Source organism: Sebastes umbrosus, chromosome 18, assembly GCF_015220745.1.
Source record: "Sebastes umbrosus isolate fSebUmb1 chromosome 18, fSebUmb1.pri, whole genome shotgun sequence".
Taxonomy (NCBI): domain Eukaryota; kingdom Metazoa; phylum Chordata; class Actinopteri; order Perciformes; family Sebastidae; genus Sebastes; species Sebastes umbrosus.
In genome coordinates, this window is record NC_051286.1 from 4368498 (window position 1) to 4387175 (window position 18678).

Here is an 18678-nt window from a genome sequence, read left to right on the forward strand (position 1 = left end):
TGGAAATACTCAACAGCAAGTACAGTAAGGAGGAGGTGATGGAGGGAGGAGGTGATGGAGGGAGGAGGGAGGAGGGAGGTGATGGAGGGAGGGAGGAGCTAATGGAGGGAGGGAGGTGATGGAGGGAGGGAGGAGCTGATGGACGGAGAGGGAGGTGATGGCGGGAGGAGGTGATGGAGGGAGGAGGGAGGTGATGGAGGGAGGGAGGAGGAGAGAGGAGGTGATGGAGAGAGGAGGGAGGTACTGGTGATGGAGGGAGGAGGAGGAGGGAGGAGGTGATGGAGGGAGGAGGTGATGGAGGAAGGAGGTGATGGTGGAGGGAGGAGAGAGGTGATGGAGGGAGGAGGGAGGTGATGGAGGGAGGAGGGAGGTGATGTAGGGAGGTAAAGGAGGTGGAGGGAGGAGGAGGAGGCGTGGTGCTGAAGTGAGGAGGGAGGAGGTGATGGAGGGAGGAGGTGATGGAAGAAGGAGGTGATGGTGGAGGGAGGAGGGATAGAGGATGGAGGTGATGGAGGGAGGAGGGAGGTGATGGAGGGAGGTAAAGGAGGTGGAGGGAGGAGGGATAGAGGATGGAGGTGGTGGAGGGAGGAGGGAGGTGATGGAGGGAGGTAAAGGAGGTGGAGGGAGGAGGAGGCGTGGTGCTGAAGGGAGGAGGGAGGAGGTGATGGAGGGAGGAGGTGATGGAAGAAGGAGGTGATGGTGGAGGGAGGAGGGAGGTGATGGTGGAGGGAGGAGGGATAGAGGATGGAGGTGATGGAGGGAGGAGGGATAGAGGATGAAGGGAGGTGGTGATGGTGATGGAGGGAGGAGGGAGGTGATGGAGGGAGGTAAAGGAGGTGGAGGGAGGAGGAGGAGGCGTGGTGCTGAAGGGAGGAGGGAGGAGGTGATGGTGATGGAGGGAGGGAGGAGGTGGAGTAGATGGAGCAGGTAGGCGTGGTGCTGAATGAACAGCTCCTCGGATCATAAAGTATCAGAGAGTCTCTCCGCTCCGTCAGAGCAGCAGCAGCATTCAGTCATGAGGAGCCAGCCGAGCTCTCCGTCCTCCAGAGCGTCCTCCTGACCACACACACACACACACACACACACACACACACACACCATGAAGAGGCAGAACGTGCGGACCCTCGCGCTCATCATCTGCACCTTCACCTACCTGATAGTCGGAGCTGCGATCTTCGACGCGCTGGAGTCTCGGGAGGAGACGAGCCAGACGAGTGCGCTGGACCTGCGGAGAGAAGAGCTGCTGCACACCTTCAACCTGTCCGCGGAGGACTTCGACCAGCTGGAGAAGGTGGTGCTGGAGCTGAAGCCGCACAAAGCAGGCGTGCAGTGGGAGTTTGCAGGCTCCTTCTACTTCGCCATCACTGTGATCACCACCATAGGTAAGAGAGAGACTGACTGATCATGACTGGCAACTTTTATTCTACTGCGACAGAAAAAAAAAAAGTTGATATGTTAGGTTATATGTTGGTTTCTGTTTAATTTGAGGCAAGATGCATGACTGTTAACCCATAAGAAATAACCTGTAGGTCAGCCAAGCATGCTTGCAAGACATTTAAGATAAACACCTGTAGGAACATTATATTACTATTTCAATAATAAACTCAGTATTAAGCAGCCCAACAGGTGAACAGTGCTGCACAAATCCCCATCTGCTTCATTCAGATAAATACTTTCTTAATTATCAGATATTCACTCAAGTAAAAGTAGCAGTACTGCAATATAAAATACTCCATGACAGGTCAAGGTCATGCATTGACAAGGCATTATCAGCTACTTTAAATACCAAAATAAAAGTACTCATAATGCAGAAAACATTTAGTTTTCTTGTTATATATTATATTGTTTTAATGCTACTTCACTTCATTTTTATATACTGTGTAGTTTAATCTATAACAAGTATAAGTAGGAATGGAAATACTCAAATAAAGTACCTCAGATACTGCAGTACAGAAGATGAAGACATAGAAAACATGCTTATAGGTACATAACACAGTATTAAGCAGCCTACAACAGGTGAAAAGTGGTGCACAAATCCCCATATGCTTCATTCAGATAAATACTTTGATTATTAGATATTTACTAAAGTAAAAGTAGCAATACTGCAATATAAAATACTCCATTACAAGTAAAGGTCCTTCATTGAAAAAACATTATATTAGCAAAATATACAAAATAATAGTACTTATGCAGAGTACAATGCAGAAAAAATGGCTTCATTGAGTGTTTTATATATATTATATTGTTTTAATGGTACATCATGTGTAGTATTTTGCTGTTGTAGTTTGTTACCTTGCAGTTTTATATATACTTTAATCTATAACTGCATCTTATTCTATAAGATCATCGTATGTTTTTTGTGCAAAACCTGCAGAGAAATCATCAGCACCTGTAGCTGTCAGATAAATGAATCAAAATGTATGAAAAGTGTAGAAGTAAAGTAGAATGAAAAGGAAACACTCAAAGTACAAGTACCTCAGATACTTGCTTATAGGTTAATAACACAATATGATATGCTATAGTGATACCACAGATGGAGGAAATACCATAACATGTCATATTATTTATAAACTCAGAATTAAGCAGCCTACAACAGGTGAACAGTGGTGCAGAAATCACCATCTGCTTCATTATATATTAGTGTTTTAATGATAATTCATGTGCAGCATTTTGCTGTTTTAGTTTGTCCGCTTGCAGTTTTATATACTTTGTACTTTAATCTATAACTATGCATCTTATTTTATAAGATCATCATGTGTTTTGTGTGCAAAACCTGCAGAGAAACCAGCACCTGTAGCTGTCAGATAAATTAATCAAAATGTATGAAAAGTGTAGAAGTAAAGTAGAATGAAAAGGAAATACTCAAATAAAGTACAAGTATGTCAGATACTTACTTAAGTACAGCAGCTGAAGACATAGAAAGCATGCTTATAGGTTTATAACACAATATGATATGTTATAATGATACCACAGATGGAGGTAATACCATACAATGTCATAACTCAGTATTAAGTACAACAGGTGCACCATAAATCCCCTACAATTTTATTTTATAACATAAAAAGATTTAACATAAAGTCTTTTTAAACTTCTCATTTACAGTATTATTATATGATTCATAGTGACAGCAAAGAAGATTAAAAATACCAGTAATGAGAAGATCATCTTACATAATCTGAGTGAAGTTTTTCACATCAGCACGAGGTGTTGTCGGCAGCTTGAAGCTCCATTATACCGCCGTGTTAACACAGAACAGATGAGACCTTTATTTAAACCCAACCAGACAAACAGGTTGTCATCAGAGCCTTTTGTTCTTCAGCATTTTATTGAATTGCATTGAGAAGGAAGGGGGGTCGCTTCAAAGTCAAATGTGCAGCAGTAAAGTGAAGGACTGTTAAGGACGAGCTTCTCTCCAAATATGAATTTCTGCTGCTCACATAACTGAAGGTTGTTTTTAGAGACGATGCTCCAGGAAACTTGAGTTATGAGACATTCATTTGCCTCTTCTGTTGTTGTGCTCTTACTCATTATCCTTGCTCCAAAAGGCCCCGCAACACCACGAGGCCCCCGAGCTCTTTACCCACTTTATCACACAGCCTTCACAATGATCTTATTTAATTTCAACAACACTCTGCGTACAGCTACAACTCCAGGCTCAAGTTAGTCTGGCATTTTAATTATTGAAAGATGAAAAAAGAAAAGGATGCATTGTTTACCTTTGTCTCAGAATTTGTCACTTTTGAGGCCTTTAAAGCAGCTCCATGTAACTTTTGCACAACAGCGACATCTGTGGTCACAAGTGGTAAATTACAGGCATTGAATTTACTTTCATTTCTCTTAAATCAGTTGCTTTGAAGACATCATGTTTGTCTGTGACGTGCTAAAACACAGTGTAACAGGGCAGGCTGTTCTCATGTATCATTCGTAGCTATACTTATGAAAAGTGATGCACTGTAATTTGTATTTAGCCCATTAAATCCATGTAATTGTGAACCAGGAAGTATAAAGAGCGACAAACACCTTGTAGGGAGGAGGTCGGGGTGGATGGGTGGGTCAAAAAACAGCGGACTTTCGCCCAGAAGACCGGTATATTCACGTAACTTCCGTACTTAAGTTAAAACACTTTCCTCAACCTAACTACATAGTTTTGTTGCTTAAAGCCCCAGACACACCGACCCAACATCCAAGAACCAGTGGCGACGAAGGCCATCATTTGCGTCGCCTCACATCGCCTTTGTCTTGGCCAAAAAGTTGCACTCGAACACACCGCAAAGATGACAGCCAAAGGCCAGTTAGCACGAACGTTCTGCGCCTGTGTGAGATGAAATAACTCTCCACACCAACAGACGGCGGTAGTCGGTATTCATCATTCAAAAAGATGATATAAACGGCGGATATAAAAGCCGTTGTTATGATACGTACATGAAGCAAAGCAGCGTTTGCCGACCACTTTCACACCACTCTCACTCACCACTTAGCTTCATTCCAGATGTCGCTGTGAAAATATCCGTGTGTTGGAATGATCAGATGAGATGAAGATGAAAAATGAGGAGAGCCTTCTGTGTTTTTTCCTCTTGACTTGACTCGTTGGCTTGCTTTCCTCACTTCCGTTTCTCTTCTCCTGCACTGATCCGTTTAAGCTGAACCACCAATCAGAGTGATTTCTCTAACCGACGGATGCCGCCGCTGATTCAACATGCTGAATCTGCCGAAAAAAACTCGAGGCAGACTAGAGCAGACGGTGCGGGACACACCGCAAAAACTAGGCCGACCCAAACTGGCCCCGTGTGTCAGGACCATAAACCTAACCACCAAGTTGTTTCCTATGAAGACGGAAGTTTATTTTGAAAAGACTGTATGCATGTAACAAGCTGAAGGGTTGCTGCACATTTTAGGAAAACACGTGAAAAATGAGGAATAACTTTTCCTACGATATCATATGAACCGTTGTATGAGGATACGTTGATCTGTGACGTACTAAAACACAGTGTAACAGGAGCACAAGTCATAAAGCATTAGCATTAGCAACCATAAGCTACTGGTCATACCACACCAAGTGAGGCTGTAGCGGCAAAACACTTGATTGTTTTGAGTTGAGAAATGTTGCTTTTTATTGTTTATAATTTCAACTTTTCATCTGCAAGAGGGAGATTGTGTTTTTTATTCTTATAAAAGTCACACAGTCTGGCTTTAACATCTTCTTTTTCTTAAGAAGCCATCCTTATCACCGCCTCCTTATCTGAGTCGTCCTGCTGTGTTTAGTGACCGGGGCAGTTGTCACAGCGGTGACCTGTGACTTTGTAACCCTATCAGATGCAGGCGACTAATTGCACACTAACCCAACCCCGGGTGTCTGTAACCGCATTCTGTAATTGTGAGCCCAGAGGCTGCTGCAAACACAGTGATTGGCGTGTTTCAGCCTGCCATTAAGTATTAATGACAACACCAGACCCCTTCGCTGTTCCGCTGGCCTCCTGGCACACGACATTAACACTGTAGATACTGTACCGCACAATATATCACGTAGCCACGACTCGCTGTAAATGCTGAGCCACAATACATCTTTAATTTGTCTTTTATTTTAAAGCTGTGGTTTATTGAACATTTTCTGATGATAAAAGAAGAGGCTAAATCTATTTATGTCACCAACTAATACAAGAATAGACGTGATCCTCTTATTTCCTGTCATATGCTTTGAAAATTAGTCAAGTCATTTTAGAAATGAGGCCTCGGGACATTCAGATCCAACACAGGACATCCCCAAAGGACCAGCGTGCCACAGAAGATGTATGAAAAATCAAGTAAAAGAGGCAACAAGTCAGTCTGAATTTCATACAACACGTAGGCTGTCGATACGAGAGCACAGCATTTCCTGGGAAGCTATGAATAAATATACACTTTTCATATTTCTGCACAGCCAGTGGAAACAAAGCGGACACATGACAAGATCTGGCTGCAGCACGCTCTACTAATAATTTAACATAAGTGAAGAAGGGAGGAGACGCCGCAATCAGCAATCAGTCATCACTTTCCACAGAGGAAAGGGGAAGCGGAGGGCACGGTGTCCATTTACACACCAAGTGTAGGGAGGGTGCGGGGGAGGTTGGGGTGAAGGGAAAAACATCACAAGGGGAAAATTAAATGAGATTGAGTGAGGAAGCGGGAGTGGATAAAAGTCTCTCCTCGTGGGTACAAACACAGTCACCCATCTCCAGGGTGCACGTCTTGTCATTGCCACGTCATCGCCCGCCCAGGCTGCAGTTCAAGGTCATCTAGACCACGTAGAGCAGCGTTTCCCAGACTCTGTTTTATGGGGACCCATTTTTTAAAAATGACAATCCATCGTGACACAATTCACAGTCTATAGTCTATAAATCAAATTTATGCATAAATGAATGTTCCTGACCACTTTTTACTGCCATTGCACATCACCTTATATCATCTTGAATAGGAAAACCAGCCATATTACTATACACACACGCATCTCTACACACAACAAACAGCGATATCCGTCAGAGAATAACTTATAATAATTAATGTTGAACATAAACAATGAATAATGTTGTTGGAATATGCCTTATTTCATGGACTATTTGGGGAATTCATACTTTCTTATTACATACTATATGAAAACAACAACAATTGATAAATCAAAGTTAAGGCTATAATAACGCAAATTCGTCACTATATTCTTTAACTCATTGACACAATCGATCTTTCGGAGGTTGTAGTGATCTCAAAAGCTAGAGTGAAGTTACTGGTATCATACAAAACTAGAAAACCTAAAGAATCCATTGGTACCAAACCACCATGTCATACCAGCTTGTTGTGAAGGAGGTTAAATAACGCTACGAAGTTACGCCAAATTTCAGCGAGGAAGAACTGGCATGTCCATTTTCAAAGGGGTCCCTTGACCTCTGACCTCCAGATGTGTGAATGTAAATGGGTTCTATGGGTACCCACGAGTCTCCCCTTTACAGACGTGCCCACTTTATGATAATCACATGCAGTTTTGGGGGTCACAAGCTGTTGTTGCCTGTTGGGCTGCAGTTTGCCATGTTATGATTGGAGCATATTGTTTTATGCTAAATGCAGTACCTGTGAGGGTTTCTGCACAATATCTGTCATTGTTTTGTGTTGTTAATTGATTTCCAATAATAAATATACACATATATTTGCATAAAGCAGCATATTTGTCCACTCCCATGTTGATAAGAGTATTAAATATTTGACAAATCTCCCTTTAAGGTACATTTTGAACAGATAAAAACATGTGTGATTAAAGCGTTATTATAACTTTGACAGCCCTAGTTTATTTATGATTGCATTTTCTAATGATTATTCCAGATAGCGGCGCGTGGTTACATGTTGTAGCATAGCAAACATTTATCTATTTGTTAATTTATCAATATATTGAGGTGGTTTTTGAGGGGGATGTGTGTCCTCCCCAATATATATTATAATTATGGCCTTCCTTTAACTACTAACTGATCTAGTTCTTTAAAGTTGTGGAGAATGAATCTTACATTTTGACTTCTGACTTCTCGTCTAATATCTAATCTCTGAAGTCATTAACCTTCCTCTTACGCTCATAAACAAAACCTTTTTTTAGATAGGACCCTTTAAAGTCACCATATGGTTGTAGTTAAAAAAAGAAAATTCCATCCTGGATTTTTTATTATTGTGAATCACCTCTTGTTAAATAGTTTTTGTTGATGTTACAGATTTCGGCAGACATGAGCTCAGTGCTTTCGATAGAAGAGCTCATCGTTTGTAGTCTGTGACTCTGTAATTGTAGAGAGAGGAAGGGAACACAGATGCATTCAGGGCATGCAGTCTGTACGAGTCGCTGTAATCCCAACAGAGAGCATCCAGTCGGTGGTAAAGCTGTGTGTGTGAGGGGGAAATCTGCTGGTTGGTTTGTAGGCAGCGCTCCTCCATCACATTAAAAGTGGCTTGGATCAGAGAGCCGAGGCCCTTCCAGCTCTGGTTTAGCAGCAGCAGTGCATCATCAGTAGTTGATGTAATGCTGGAAGCACATTAGCGTGTGAATGTGAAGCAGGATGTCGCTGAAAAAGAGAGCAGCGAATCCTCTCTGGGTCAGTGCACCTAATGTTTCTATATGTGGACTCACTATGAATAAAATATCTGATCATTTTATCTATTTTCTACTTTGATTTTTGCACCAGGTGTGTGAATGCATTTTCATTTGCCCGGTGCATAATTAGAGGTCAGATCTTGAATTATTAATGCTAATTACTTACATTGGTATCATCATTATTATTCAGTCAGCTTAAGAGGTTAGCGCAGTAAGTGGTTGAGTGCACAAAGAATATAACTCTTATACCAGCTATTCCACACGGGCTCCCGTCATCACCAGGCAGACAGAGGGGAGGTGGTGGAGCGTCGGCATGGCAACAATACAAATAAATATACAGATGTTAAGCATATATTGGTGATCAGTAGTGACACGATAGAGATGCTTATATCCATTTTTGTGAAGTACGATGGTAAACGTGCTCACCATTATACCTTTAAGCATGTTAGCATTGTCATTGTGAGCATGTTGCCATGCTAGCGTTACCAAAGCAACACTGTGCCTAAATCAGTGGCCAACCTCCGGGGTCTGGAAAGTGAAGCCAATGCTTTAAACTTGCATTCTCTCTAACAGCCAGCAGGGGGCGACTCTTCTGGTTGCAAAAAGAAGTCTGATTGTATAGAAGTCTATGAGAAAATGAGCCTACTTCTCACTTGATTTATTTCCTCAGTAAACATTGTAAACATGAGTTTATGGTCTCAATCTCTAGTTTCAAGTCTTCTTCAATACAGCATGATGTTCATTTAGTAAATTATGGTCCCATTTAGAGTCAAATAGACCATAACGCAGGGGATGCTTTAGGTCTTACAACTTTAACTCTTTCATAGTGTGTTTTCAGTTCATGAAAGCTAATTGGTCGCCTAAAAATGTTATTCAGTTGGACTTAGCTCCGCCCTCTTGTGTCACTTCCGGTTGCAAAAAAACAAGAAGGCGACGGCCAAAATGCTGAACTCGAGGCTTCAAAGCGAGATACCAGAGATACCAACGTTGTTTTACTGTCGGCTCACAAGCCTCGTTAGAAGTGGGAACCAAACGTCAGATGTGTTCCACAGATGTAAACAAAACATTCATTTTGGACCCGTGACTAATTCACAATCATAATATTTTTTTTCAGGTAAAGCCATACTTTTATTCGGCACCTTTCTAAAAGCTCTGTGCATGTATTGCTATTGTTTTTTTTTTAAATATTATAACACCTTTAAGTTTCCTTTGCAGTTTGTTATGTTGCTCCATGATGAAGACCAATTCATAATATTAATATTAATATCAGCATGTCAGTGGCACCTCTCAAATCTCAGTATTTAACTCAAAAACTGTAAAAAAAAATAACTTGCAAATGCTTCCCGCAGCCTGCTGGATCTCTGACGAATCAATTGTGAATTAATGGTGTATAATCAGCCAGAGCCGTTTCAGTTTACAGTTTAATTGAATTGGGGAGGAATTGATCCCTAGCTGCTGCGTAGCTGCTGCTGCTGTGTTTTAAGTGATTTGGGAGATAAGGTAACTGTAACTCTCCCTGGTGCTTGCATAAAACCACCTTGCATAACCCAGCGTCGTGCCCTCCTCTCTCGTCATGCAGACACACTGAGATGTTATGTGACATAAAGCTGTTTGAAAAAAAAATTAATTTATCACGAAAGGAAAGAAATTCAGCTCTGTTGTGTAATTTCTGAAATTACACAACAGAGCTGAATTTCTGAAATTACACAACAGACTTTAAACAGGTTTTAAGGTCACAATAAATGACCTGTGTGCATGTTAACAACACGTTATTTAAGAAGGAGCACTGGACAGTCGTTTGAGTCAGCGCCGCCTTGGGGCCGACGCCGAGAACTTAACGAGCTGATAGGATGACTAATGTTTGATTGACTCTTTGTTTGATTTGCCCTCTTAGTGTTTGTGTCACTGAGGTTACAAGAAGATCACAAACTTCAAAACAAAGACAGATATACAGGACGTGTGCAGCTGAGTGAGACACGCTGGTCAGCGAGGGAGGGATGAGGGAGGTAGCGATCCTCTTCAGAAGTAATTTAAAACAGCTCTGAGCTAGCTGACATGCTGGTAGGCCTGAATAACCCAGAGGTTATGAAATGTGCTGTAATGATGGTAAATGTCACTGCACACAATATATACATATAGAGGAGATCAGAGAGGTTCAGTTGTGTCGTTAAGTCAGCTTCTCCTCCGCTGCTGTTTAGGACCGTTACATTAAAGGGACTCTATGTAAGAATCAGAATTGCTTGTTAACAGCGACACCTGTGGCTGTTTAGTCAACGAAAGTCAGCATCCTGTTGCTCGCGCTTGTGCTCGCTCTACATAGACATGAACGAGCATCGCTCAAAACAGTGAGGAGACACACGTCAGCTAAAACCACAATATCACTCTATATTTCAGCTGCTTGGCAGTAATGTTAGCTGACCAGACGAAGGTCTCTCCATGAATCACTGCTGATCCTAGTGTTGGCTTTCCCTGCCTCAGCCTCCCGACTGCGGTCGGAGGAAACAGGGGAGACGCCGGAGTTTTGGTCGGAGACGATAACGTTTCTCTCTGCGGAGCCCCGTCACTTCACAAGACACGGGAAACCTCTGTTGGTCTGGAGGAGCTGTAGCAGTTATTTCTGCACAAACGTCCACTGTACATTCACTAGATATTCTCAGAGCTACTAACTCTTCTGCAGTGTGGAGTGTGCACATGCACGTGAGAGGTGGAGCGAAAGAACGAGAACGAGCGCAGTGTGTGAGTGAAGGCAGGCAGAGGAGCAGAGTACAGCAGAGACTCCGGTCCTGGAGACCAATGCTACGGTCTCCCCCGCGTCCTCCGACCGCAGCCAACACTGTTTAACAGACGGGCTTCACTAGATAGAACTTTGAGGTTTTGGTGTTTCCGTGTAGTTTGTGTTGGAGTCTGAGTCTGACCAAACAACCAAAAACTATTTAAATATTATCTGGGGTAAATTAAGTTTTAATTATCATCATTAAAACCAGTCTAGGTGTGATGAGGCCAGATGGCAATTAGTGAATGTGGAAGTGCATTCAGCCTGGACTGTAATTGACCTACATAGGACTGGGCTACTCTGACAATATGTTTACAATTTTAGATTACAATTTTACACTATTTTACACCGTCGCTGCATCCTGTGCTCAGCGCCGCCCAACACCACTGTGATTGGTTTAAAGAAATACAAATTATTTATCTATATATATTCTAGTTTCTAGTCAATAAGCTATAAAGCATTCTCTTGTTTATGCATGGAGAACAAAGTGTCCAACAACAGAAAGGGGAGACTTCTACAAACTGTTGTCCCGGGGGTAAAAGAAAAGAGGGTGCCTCAGCTTTGTGCCACTTGATCTGGTCAGAAGGGACAACACAGATCACCGACCTCTCGCACGCACACGAGACGGGGACATGTCGAGATGCTGAGATGCAAAGGAAGGCATTGTGCTGTGATCTTTTGTTTCTTCGTCTTCCACGAGAAGGGGTGAACTCGGGTCAGAATGGAGAATGTAATGTGATTGAAAGACGTTATGAGTACGAAATGAAAACATCTCATTCTTCTGTCCTACGTATGTCCCCACAAACGTCTGTCCTACGTATTTTCCCACAAACGTCTGTCCCACGTATTTTCCCACAAACGTCTGTCCTACGTATATCCCCACAAACCTGTCAGACGTGTGTCCCCACAAACTTCTATCCTACGTATGTCCCCACAACTTTCTGTCAGACGTTTATCCTTAAAAACCTCTGTCCTAAGTATGTCCCCACAAACCTCTGTCAGACGTTTCTCCCTACAAACCTCTGTCCTAAGTATGTCCCCACAAACCTCTGTCAGACGTTTCTCCCTACAAACCTCTGTCCTAAGTATGTCCCCAAAAACATCTGTACTACGTATGTCCCCACAAACTTTTGTCAGATGTATGTCCCCACAAACCCCTGTCAGACGTGTGTCCCCACAATCTTCCATCCTATGTATGTCCCCACAACTTTCTGTGAGACGTTTGTCCCTACAAACCTCGGTCCTAAGTATGTCCCTACAAACATCTGTCAGACATATGTACCTGGAAACCTCTGTCAGACTTATGTCTCCACAAACTTCTGTCCTACATATGTCCTCACAAACCCTTGTCAGACGTATGTCCCCACAAATCTCTGTCCTATGTATGTCCCCACAAACATCTGTCAGACATATGTACCTGGAAACCTCTGTCAGACTTGTCTCCACAAACGTTTGTCAGACATGTGTCCCCACAAACTTCTGTCCTACGTATGTCCCCACAAACCCCTGTCAGATGTACATGCTGCAGTGCTGTCACGTGATGCATATACTGTATATATATATATATATATATATATATATATGTATATACATATATTTATGTATACTTAGACGTATACTTATATAATTATAAAGGAAATTATCGGCTAATGCGACTTTTAACTTGATTTCTTTGTTAAAAGTTCAGTAAAGTTTCTGAGTTTACTAAGTGATGAGCCACAAAGTCTAATGAAGACGGCAGCGCCCCAATAAAGTGGATTTTAATGGGATCTCTGTAATTATTGTGCTGAAGTTATTGAATAGGGTAAATATTACAGAGCCACTGGGGAAAGTAAAACACATCCATAAGTCAACAGTTGTATAAATAATTAGACTCAAAGAAAACAAATCCTCCGTGTGTCGACGTGTTTAATGGATTTCTGCGTGTTATTTCCAGCGGTTGCACCATTCAGCCTCTTTAATTAAAAGCGTCTTAACATTAATACTGAGATTTTAGCATCAAAGGCCCCAATTTCCCTTCACCGTGGGTACAAAGAGAGCGTTCGGAGGGAGATGTTGAGACATCCACAGCTATTATTGGCTGAGAGAGAGAGAGAGAGCTTGTTGCTGTTCTTAACGTCTGAGAAAGTTGACAGAAGTGACTCTCATTGCTGCCGCTGCTCCGTTCACATGACCAGCCAATGTTTACCTATTGTACGTCTGCTTTATGCTCCGCTGCCTCAATGGAAAGTTGAGTGCCTGCCTGACTCACTAAACAAAACATGACTTTGTATTTATTAGACTTCATAATCCAGCGGGGGCTGACTGGAGTTTAACCAAATAAAATAGTACACAGTAGTGAGATCTGAATCTGCTTCTGATTCTCTTCCGCAGTATAAATATACACTGAATGACGTGTAAAAGCTCTGCTATACTGTGACCAACTGAGGTTTATCTGGCCAGAAATGAGAATGGAAGAATGCCTGTATAACCTCGTCTCCTTGTATATTGAATTATATGGCTCTTTACAACCCAGAGCTTTTAGTGAGGGCTGGACACAGTCGTTCCATTAACGTCCTGATTCTTCCAGTTGGAGATTAACTGAGATGTGTCCCAGCGCTCCACACGCTAAATATGTGTTACAACTCCATCAACACTTTAATTAATAGAAGGAAATATATGAGAATTTATACAATTACATCTTTTAAAAGCTAATTAAGGTGTTATTTCTACATTTTTCTTGTTGTTTACAAAGCCCATGACAAGAGCAAAACCAGCAACATGTGAAGGTCTTCGCACGCCAAGTCTGTATTTTTCGTATGTGTCGTTACGCAGAGAGAAATCTTGCACACTGAGTCGGATGCGTTTTCGCGAAAATTCACAATACGAGACAAAACTGAATTAATTACCTAGGTGCAATGGATAGCGCTAGTTCCAAACGGGGCTCAATGAATGAATGACATTAGCAATAAGCTATCGTTTAGCTGCATAGAGCTCAATCACTACTGTCTGATCTTTTGTGTTTTGCGACCGATCCTCGATTCCAAGCTGTAACAATCGATCTTTAAATTGTTCATCTCTGTATTCTTTTATTTCTTTATCGTAAAGTGCTTTGTGCTGGGAGACAAAGTGAATTTTGGATGATCAAACAATCGTCTTTTTCCTTTTGACTGATGTGAAAAAACACAGAAAATCGTTAGAACATGTTCCGAAAACTTTAACGATGGACGAAAGTTTCGGAGACGGTGAGTTAATGTGATTTATTTCTTTTTAAACGTGTCACAATTTTGGACGAAAAAAAAAAACAGACTTGGTCTGCAAGACCGGAACAATGGACGTTTGTTTTTCGGGATAATGGACCATCGGAATGGGCTCCTGGTCCAATGGGCCATTTTTCGGACTATTGGGACTTCGGAATAATGGGCTGTTGGAACAATGGCATGGCACATGTTGGGCAGTAACGCGTTACTAGGTAACGTGACGAGTAGTGTAAGGGATTATCATTTCCAAAACAGTAATTATATTAGTTATTAATCCATGTAACGCTGTGTTGAGTTACTAGAACACAATCTTTTTTTGTGTGCCAGGTAGGCTCAGACACTTCTCAGCTGTGTTATGATAGATTTTGGTAAATATTCTCATATATTCAGTACACAGAGTTCTGTAATTGTTGCATTGTCATATAAAGCATCAAGGTCAATACTGCACCTATAAGATAAGAACTCACACACACAGGAGTGAATACGAGACAATTGTGCTTTCAAACTGTGCTTTTCTACCACTCATACTGAAGAGTTGTATTTTCCAGTACATGCACCTCTATGGCTGTTAAAGTGTCATGGGGCGGTCTCTTGTGTGCGGCTGTGTCACCGTGTTTCTCTTCCCTTGACCTGAAAAGGAAAGGTATTGGAAACTTGTTCCGTGTGCACACAGTTCAGCTGGGATGTGATTCCAGGAACTAATGCTGGTTACAAGGCTCTGACTGTTGTGAATCTTTGCTCTTTGGAGATGAGAGGGGAAGTTCTTTACAGGGAAAGTTCAGGATTCATGCAAACCTTTCAGTCAGTGTTGCCACATTGGAAAGTTTTCCACCAAAATAGGATAATGTTTATTTGATTTGGCAGCTTTGGACTACTTTTTGTGCCATTTTCGGTTGCGGTTTTTGCCACTGAAAGTTAGGCTTCATTCTATTAACTGGCCCCTCTTCTCCCCCCTCAACCATGCACCCTTTTACGTTAATCTGATGGAAATGTATAGGGTTTTCCTCGAACAAAGAAATTCTTAGTCGACTAACACTCGTGATTTTGTCGACTAATTGATTAGTTGATTTAATCGACAGATCTGTGAAACTGAGTTTCTCCACAAAGACTCACACAAAAGCACCACTTTATATCTTGTGTTTACCAGGGATGTGCTCATAAGTTTATTGGAAATAAGTTATTCAACATGAAAAAAGTATAAAAAATGACTAATTGACTAAAGAAATCTTCGTCAACTAAGACCAAAATGACCGATTAATCGACTAACAGGGGGCAGCCCTAAGAATGTAACATGTCGTCTCATGTCTGAATAAACATCTTGGTCAGTAGTTGTTAATGAGGAGTGGAGCAGGTGGACCTGCAGGCAACAGGAACTTGAAGAAACTTATCTTTATTCACAGTTTGTGCAGACAAGACAAACCCAAACATCACAGAATAAAATCAAAGCTCCAACGAAGACTGAACTGAAAGCTATAAGACTTAAATACAAGCTAATCTGACGAGGTGATGAAGTGCAGGTGTAGAGATGGGTGGAGAAGCTCAGGTGAGGTGAATGAGGATGATCAGGAAAACGAGCAGCGAGCTGATTGGCTGGAGGAAACTCTGGGAACAGGGAGGACTAACGAGGCTGATTAATGGCAGGTGTTAGATGGACAAAAGAGGGTAAAGGTAGTGCAGGAACAGAGGAGGAAAAACACAGCAAAACCTAGAAAACAACTCAATCCAGTCAACAAAAAGTCCTGAGGACATCTGGACACTGAGCCAGACCGTGACACACATGTAATAGCGCTGACACATTCTGGACTTACAACATTATGTCTTCACAGAGATATTAAATGTTTTCATTGTCCACGCTGCTGCAGTTCATCGACTGTGATGAAAGCATTAAACTAATACAAACCCATGCGGGCAATTTCATGTGAACTGACTGAAAGGACCTTCATTGTGTTTGGCAAATTATGCAGAAATGAAAGAGAAGGCACCGACAAAAGCATCTCGACGTTTTCCTCAATGATGCTTAAGAGACACAACATTATGTCCCGCACTCAGACGCAAATTGTCTGCGTTTATTTCTTCGAGAAAATGTCTGATGATGCTGATGGGAATCTGCAACAAGAAGCTCATTATGTGTACATTGGTATGCGTGTGGTGTGTGTGTGTGTCTGTGTCCTTGTATGTTTGAACTCTTTTTACCCTCTCTTTGATAAGCATTAGAGCGACTGTATAGAGCCACAGGATTTATTATATATAATCCCACAGCACAACACACACACAGCTCAGTGTATAAGCCAAGTTTCTGAGAACTAATATCTGAAAAAGGATCACCTGACAAACAAAAATGATTTATCAGCTTTACTTCCTGTTTTTTAAGTTAACGTTCTTTATCAAGCAGAGAATGGGGGTGTGGTTAATAGTCAGACGTAATCCATCACCACGGCAACCAGATTGCATCGTTTTTCAACCCAGTTTAGATTAATTTACTGTTTATCAGAACACAAATGAGACAAGAATTAGCGTAACACGACGACTCTCTCTCTCTCACTCTCTTCTTCACCGTCTCCTCCTGGGGAGGCGCCGGCTGGCTACTGCTGCGCCGAGAAGCTGCCGTTTGAAATGCAGTTTCGGGACGTTTTGGATGTGCACCGTCCACCAGCACCGGCCGCTCTCGCCTCAGCTCTCAGCACCGACACCGCACCGGACTGCCCTGTGATTTGTTTATTTCTCTTACGGGACTTTTCTCTTGTTTTCTTTTGGGCTGAAAGTTGTGCACTCCCCGTCGTTCAAACCTGTTAGAGGCCCGCAAACCTCCGGTATCGGCTCCTTTCCGTTAATTTATCTCCGGCAGGAGGAGACGGTAAAGAAGAGAGCGAGTGAGAGAGACAGTCAGTGTGTTGTGTTAATTCTGTCGGATTTAACGATTGGAGGATGACGTCTGACCTGCAGCTTGGAGGATGATGTCTGACCTGCAGCTTCTACGATAGTCAGACGTCATATTCCTATTTTACCAACAACCTTTTTTTAACTGTGAGCACAAAATGTCCCTTATCAACTCAGTCAGGAAATGACTCAATTAATATGAAATATCATAGAAATGCTAAAATACACTGGAAGGGGGCTTTAATCAAAATACCATTTGAAGCTGCATTGAGGGGGAACAAAAAACAAAACCACAACCAGCCTCTGCTGCTATAAAAAGCCGATACACAGATAGTCACACAGCCAGCACCAGAGAAACTCACCCTGCAGGAACTCACAATGTCATGAAACGCAGCGCTCACACACACGTTTCTCTCAGACTGTTGATCATGTGCCCAAAGCACTGAGCTGCCTCAGTCGCCTCACATGCCAAAAGAAAAATCTTTCCACATCAAGCATGGGCTCCTCGGCGACGTGGAAAGCGTCTAAACACTGAGAGGTGAGAGGTGAGGAGCTAATACTGTATGTTTATGCTTCACGGACAAAACGGGGCGCTTTCATCGCCGCTCTTATCATAACAACCTGAAGTGATTTTCTCACAACTCACTGGCTGCTGACGGCTCCAACCTTCTCCTCCTCGTGTTGGATGCTTTGGTAACCCGTGTGTGTTGTATTAGCTTCACGCTACTCCGACTGGCTCAGAGCGCTGGAATGATTCGGTCAGACAGTGCCAAACGACTCCAGCTCGCCTGGCATATATACTGTCTCCCAGGGGAATTTGTTTTCCAATTTGTTTCCAGCATCTGCTTAATCTCTCTACAAGCCAACCTGGATGAAGTGGACTGTCACACACTGGGGCCTAATGATAATAACAATAACAGTGATAGGTGAGTCGTGTTTACCCCCGAGGGCTGCTATCGGAGAGCGAGCTTATGAGTACACATTTAATATCCATACAAAAAAAAAAAGCGCCCTGTGAGAACCTTGGGCTAAAACAACAGGCTGCTAACCTCTTTTCTGTGGAATAATCCTGATATCGCAGCTGTCAGCGTGTCGTGTCTGCTCCTCTTTCACATGCTGATTGTGTGGTGGAAAACAGTGCTGGAGTATTTGTTGTTCAGGGCAATTTGCACTACTGACGCAATCTGATTGGTTAAAGGAGCATTTCAAGCAACTGTGTTGTCCAATAATGCAACCCGCAGTCTCATAGGAAGGCGTATAGATAGCACGACATTACAAGGACATTCTGCGTGTGTAATGATCACGCATTTTAGGCTTTACGCAAGTCATTTGTAGTCCATGCAACAAAACTTCGGTAATGTCCACAGTTAGGTTTAGGCAACAAAACTACTTAGTTAGGTTTAGGAAAAACGTCATGGTTGGGCTTAAAATAAGTACCTTAACTAAGTAAAATCTGTACAGAAACAACGTAACATAACTATGGAAAACATGTCACAAACGTCACTAACGAAATTTACAAAACAAAACACAGCTCTCGCTGGTCTCCTGGTTTAAAGTCATGCGTTTGTTGGACCCTTCCCTCGCCTCTTTCTGGCTCTTTATTCTACGTCACTAGCTCTGAGCATAGCATATTTAAGCGGTTGCGTTGACATTGCAGATCGTGTCATTCCTTTTCGTGCAAACGTTTGCGA

General features: G+C 42.4%; 1 protein-coding gene across 1 annotated transcript in view; it reads left to right on the forward strand.

Moving 5' to 3' along the window:
• Positions 1–908: 908 nt before the first annotated feature.
• Positions 909–18678, forward strand: part of kcnk3a (potassium channel, subfamily K, member 3a) — a 40135-nt gene continuing 22365 nt past the window's right edge. The window contains exon 1 of the mRNA XM_037750723.1: positions 909–1382. Coding sequence (XP_037606651.1) covers positions 1100–1382 — 283 coding nt within the window. The 5' untranslated portion in view covers positions 909–1099. The remainder of the gene's footprint in view (positions 1383–18678) is intronic.